Below are 6,000 nucleotides of genomic sequence, written 5' to 3'. Positions count from 1 at the left end.
CCTGATGATGGCAGATGAGATTCTGCTGAAACGTTGCTACAACTTTAAAAGAACAACTACAATGACGTGGGAAAATACCCGAACAAAGCCAAATGCCATACATGTAAGTACCAAAACTTAAGAATATATATATATATATATATATATATATATATATATATATATATATATATATATATATATATATATATATATATATTTGGTTATTCGGGTTTTCTCCCGCGTAAGATTGGAAGTATCTAGGCAACGTTTCGATGAAGTCTCATTCATCATCTTCAGGCTTGTGTCTTCGGCTCTGTCCTTCTCAGAGTGATGTGAGCTTGTAACTGCTTCTTCCTTTTAACTGCTAGTGAGGGTGTGACTTGATTGGGTGGGGGCTTGGCTGTGTTCTGATTGGGTGGGGGTGTGTTCTCATTGGTTGGGGGGTTGGCTGTGTTCTGATTGGTTGGGGGGTTGGCCGTGTTCTGATTGGCTGGAGGCGTGTTCTGTTCAGGTGGGGGCTTGGTTGTGCTCAGGTTAGTCTTAGTTGCTGGGGGATTTGAGCTGGTGAGCTGTGATCCTGCTGTTTGGCTTCGAATTTGTGGTCGTGCTGCATCTTCATGGTGGGGGTCAGTTCGCTTCATGTATGGCTCGGAGGGGTTTGAAGTGGGTAGTGATGCAGCTGCAGTGCGGCTTCTGGTCCGTGGTCGTGTCTCATCTTCTGTGTGGGTGTGAGTCTGCTTTTTACGTGGAAGTGTGGTGGTGGCATCTTGTGTGGCCCTGGTGGTGTGGGTGTGGGTCTGGTGTCATTCTTCATGTTAGGTACTCGTCTGTTCATGAGGGCGGGTTTCCAAATTGCTGGTAGGCGGGAGGTGTCATCTCTTTTATTCATGCTGTGTGGGCGTTTTTCTATCTCTATGGCTTCTCTGATTATTCTGTTGTTGAAGTGTTTGGTTTTGGCGATATTATATATATATACATACATACACACACACACACACGCACACACGCACACACACACCCATATATATATGGGATGAAGATAAGGGAAACAAATTCTGTCTCTGCCTACTAGCACCCATTGGTATTCATCTGGCTAGCGTCCTGTCAGTGTGTGAGAGAGTTGAGGGCTATTTAGAAACTGAAGCAGTATTTGCTGTGTGAGCAAGGAGAAGACAGAAAGAAGCCTGGGTGTGGCTTAGCTCAACTATTCTATACTAAAGCTGCTTGGTGCTGTGAAACTAAAATGGAAACAGAAACTCCTCTCCTCTATATATGTGTGTGTGTGTGTGTGTGTGTGTGTGTGAATGTGAATGTATATGTATATGTATATGTATGTATGTTTGTGTGTATAATCTGCTAATTCATTTTTCTAAAGTTCTAATTGTATTTTAGATACGATACAAAACGAATTACTAAATTTGCCAATACTTGTTATCTACTACATGAAGAAAAAAAGTATGCACCTTAAACAAATATGCCAGCAGGATATATGTTCTAACAATCCTTCAGGCTTTCTTTAAATTCTTGTAAAATCAAGCCCAGTTGTAACAGCCAAAAGAGACTGTTCAATTAAAAAAAAAAAAATCATAATTGCAAGCACTGTGGCCCAGGTCCACATGGTTTGCCGCCTTTCTCTAACATCCATCTGTCCTATCAGATCAGATAGTCCCCTCCCTTAAATATTGCTATCTTATGAGAGTCAGGAAGCATTTGGTTCAGATTCATTCTTGAAACTCTTTGTACTTTGGTTGGGTTTTTTCTAGTTCATTTGACACTTCTGTTATTGGCAGCACTTCACAGGAAAGAAAGGTGGGTGCTTATCTCGAGGGACTGTTTGAGATTCATTACCGGGTGGGAATGATAATAATTCCCAGCATTGCAATAAAACAAGACTTATTTTTAAAATAAGCGTGGGCGTAATTACGGTCTCGGAAGCCTTGGTCAGAACATATATACGATGGGCAGCTATATAAATGTTATCAATAAAAACAAACAAATAAACCTGCTGTCGTTATTTTTTTTTCCCCCCACAGGAATAATTATGAAAGAATGGGAATGCAATGTACCATGATGCCATTGTGGATGAAGCCACGCCTGTACCGCGCAGGTTTCAGATGAGGATATTCTTCAGTGCTGGTCACTTTAATACCCCACACTTTCTTCCACGCTTCGTAAAGCTGAACATGAACTGGGTAGACTCCAGAATGATGTGGAGCCACAGCATAGCCAATGTCAGTTGGAATACCATGTTCCTGAAAGTATGCAAAAGAGGAGAAGGTCACATGTACGTTAAAGAGCACCAGAGTTACAATATATTTGCGGATGATTTTGAATATGATCAGATATTTCTTTAAAAAATAACAAGGACAGTAATTGAAACCCTCAAACAAGGATGCAGTTTGTGGGAAAAGAAACTGATTTCTTCAGAGACAACTTGATAAAAGCCATGATCGGTCACAAGAAAGATGATAGATAGTGCAACATTTTATTTCTGCCCAGGAAATGGTACTGAGACACATCTTGCTTCTCACACTGCGTGCAATTGATGCCATCGTGGCTAGCAGTTTCCCCTCTTTAGTAATAAAAACTAGGTAACAAACATGTTAGCTTTCCTAAGATAGACAGAGAGTATCCAGAGTCAGGTTTTACATGCATCTGGATCCCATTTCCCCCTTCCAGTTTTTACATACCTCAGTTAGTTTTGGGTATTAAACAAGTATAATTTAATATTACCAAGTATTACCACTATCAACAATGGTCGTATTTATGATTAAAACAATAGTTATTTGATAATAAAAAGAATGATTTGCCACAGTGCTCCTTCTCTATTTAAATGTGATGAAACAAAAGACAGAAGAGAGATATCGAGCAATAAAGGTGCTAATTATAAGAAACATTGGAAAGTCAATTAGATGCAGGATTCTTTGATGATACATGGGAAATTCTCAAGAAGATACCGTAGGAGAACACTGCTTGTTATAGTCAGAATCACTCTGGCGGAAAAACAAATCTGGTCACGTTGCTAATTTCAAAAACCGATATAAAAATTTATGCCACCAGATAAAGACCGAATGCACCAATTACCACATTAAACAAGAGGAAAACCTTCTAAGCACCAATTCCACCCGTGCTTTTTACAATTTTGTAAACAACAAACTAAAAGACTCAAGGTCCATCCCTCCCTTGATAGGACCTGATGGTAAAGACTGCAGCGACGACACCATTAAAGCCAACATCTTTAACACATTCTTCGGCTCAGTGTTTGTAAACAGTAATGGATCATGCCCAATGTTTCCTAGCCGTACCACAGACAACAATAATGATCTAATACATATCGATTTTACAGTAGACAACGTTGAAAAAGCACTACGCAACCTAAAACCATCTCTATCTATTGGACCGGATGGAATATGTGCCTACTTCTTAAGAAAACTATCCGCTGCCATAGCCAAACCTCTAAGCATAATCTTTGAAAGATCTTTCAGAACCAGCTCCTTGCCCAACCTATGGTTACAAGCCACAGTCATTCCCATCTTCAAAAAGGAGACCCAAGCCTAGTTGAAAATTACAGACCAATCTCCTTATGCTGCGTCACCTGTAAAGTCATGGAATCAATTATTAACCAATCCATCATCCTCCATTTAGAGACCAACAACCTACTCTCCAATAAACAATTTGGTTTCAGAAAAAAACTATCCTGTAATCTGCAACTCTTACACTGCAAAAACATATGGACTACTCAACTCGACCAGGGCAAAGCAATAGACGCAATCTACATAGACTTCTGCAAAGCCTTTGATTCAGTGGTACACGACAAACTACTCCTAAAAATAAAATCTTATGGTATCTCTGGACAACTGAATAACTGGATAGAAGCATTCCTGTCAAACAGACAACAAATGGTCAAAATTGGGAACGCCCTATCAAATCCAGTACCTGTCAATAGTGGTGTTCCCCAAGGCAGTGTTCTAGGACCAACTCTCTTCATAATCTACATAAACGACCTTTGTGATCATATCAAGAGCAATTGCGTTCTCTTCGCTGATGATGTAAAGCTGTTCAATACCACAGACAATACTACTACCCTACAAAAAGATCTAGACTATGTATCTGAATGGTCTAACATATGGCAACTCCAAATCTCAACAAATAAATGCTCTGTCTTACATATTGGTAAAAAAATCAGAAAATAAAATACAAGCTGAATAGTCAAGATCTTGTTGATGACCCAAGCTCTGTAAAGGACCTGGGAATACTCACCTCTAATGATCTAAGTGCTAGAGCTCACTGCAACTACATAGCCAAAAAGCATTAAGAGTTGTTAACCTAATCCTACGTTGCTTTTTCTCTGGTAATATCTCACTACTAACCAGAGCATACAAAACATTTGCTAGACCAATACTCGAATACAGTTCATCAGTCTGGAATCCTTATCACGTATGTGATATTAACACAATTGAGAAAGTCCAGAAGTATTTCACAAGAAGAGTTCTCCACTCTTCTACCCGTTATAGAATACCTTACGCCACCAGACTCGAAATTCTAAAACTAGAAAACCTCGAATTACGCCGTCTTCGGTCCGACTTAAGCATGGTATATAAAATCATACATTGCAATGTCCTACCTGTCAATGAATACTTCAGCTTTAACCATAACAACACAAGAGCACACAACAGATACAAACTCAAAGTAAACCGCACCAAACTTGATTGCAGGAAATACGACTTCAGCAATAGAGTGGTCAATGTCTGGAATACTCTACCCGACTCTGTAGTCTCTTCCCAAACCCCAAAAACTTTAACCTTAGACTGTCTACTATTGACCTCACCCCTTTCCTAAGAGGTCTGTAGGGGCGTGCATAAGCGCACCAACGTGCCTACCGTCCCTGTCCTATTGTTTCTCTTATTCTTTTATTTTTCTTATATGTACCCATTTCATATATTCACAACTATGTATACACTTGTACTTATTATCTTGTAAACAATTGACAAATCAAATAAATAAATAAAATAAATAAAAATAGAATAAACAAAACAACCCCTGTTTATATATTAGATTGACAAATCAGCACGATAAAATCAAATAAGGTAGACAAAAAGTAACATGTACCGTAACTGAACTTTTTTAATATCCTTTTTATAGTTCTTTGAAATGACATTCAATATATAACAAACCAGCTTATTTTTAAAAACGGGAAGGTTTGATGGTCTATATTGAAAATGTAAAATAGAGAATAGTTGATATTTGATCATTCAAATTTCCCGAAGCAATATTAGAGTTAAGCATTAATAATATCTCTTATACTGTACTGTCATTAGCCTAAATTACTAAAAACTGAAATAGTGGCCTTGCAAAATAAAGACTTAATACTGCTGGCTTTAGACAGTGATATAAATATGTCTAGTTTTTGTTGAACATTAATAACATGGATTTTTTTTTGTAGGGGTGACTTTTCTCAATCTCCTTTGGACTTCAGTACTTCAGTATGAATGCTTAAATTAGTAACTTTAAATGTGAAGCACTTTCAGAATAATTTGAATGAGTTTTGAATGTGAAATGACTTTGAGCTTGAAATGGTTGGAATATCATCCTGTAAAATGAAGGGTGAAATGAAAATAAACATGTACAAAATCCACATTTGGCTTTTATTTCAGCCTAATTCAAAAAGAACAGTAGAACAGTAGCTTCTGGTTTTAAGAATGTAAACCGAAATTTGTGTACAAAAGTATGGAGAACAAACAGAAAGAATTATACATCTTAAAGTGGGATGGTGAACATGATGTACTGGATATTACTGAAGTCTGTTGGGATAAACCACATGAATGGAATGAGAGAATTAATAAGAGTAACTTATTCAAAACAAATATGACAGTTGGAAGAGGAGAATGAATGTATTTGTGAAAGAAGTGTGTATATCTATAGAAATCCAGGCCTATGACCATGAACGCCCAATCAAGAGGTGGTATTCAGCAGGTTCTGACCAGTTCTGGAGAACCGGTAGCAGAAATTTTGAGTAGT

General features: G+C 38.0%; 1 protein-coding gene across 1 annotated transcript in view; it reads right to left on the bottom strand.

Moving 5' to 3' along the window:
• The window catches only part of LOC113417979 (N-heparan sulfate sulfotransferase 4), a 155,257-nt gene that overhangs the window by 54,527 nt on the left and 94,730 nt on the right, over positions 1–6,000 (bottom strand). The window contains exon 5 of the mRNA XM_087963637.1: positions 2,049–2,234. Coding sequence (XP_087819763.1) covers positions 2,049–2,234 — 186 coding nt within the window. The remainder of the gene's footprint in view (positions 1–2,048; positions 2,235–6,000) is intronic.

Source organism: Notechis scutatus, chromosome 4 (assembly GCF_049901735.1).
Source record: "Notechis scutatus isolate UNSWTSFEM ecotype Mainland chromosome 4, rNotScu1.2, whole genome shotgun sequence".
NCBI classification, from domain to species: domain Eukaryota; kingdom Metazoa; phylum Chordata; class Lepidosauria; order Squamata; family Elapidae; genus Notechis; species Notechis scutatus.
The sequence above is the reverse complement of the archived record's forward strand: the minus strand, read 5'-3'. Positions and strand labels throughout refer to the sequence as shown.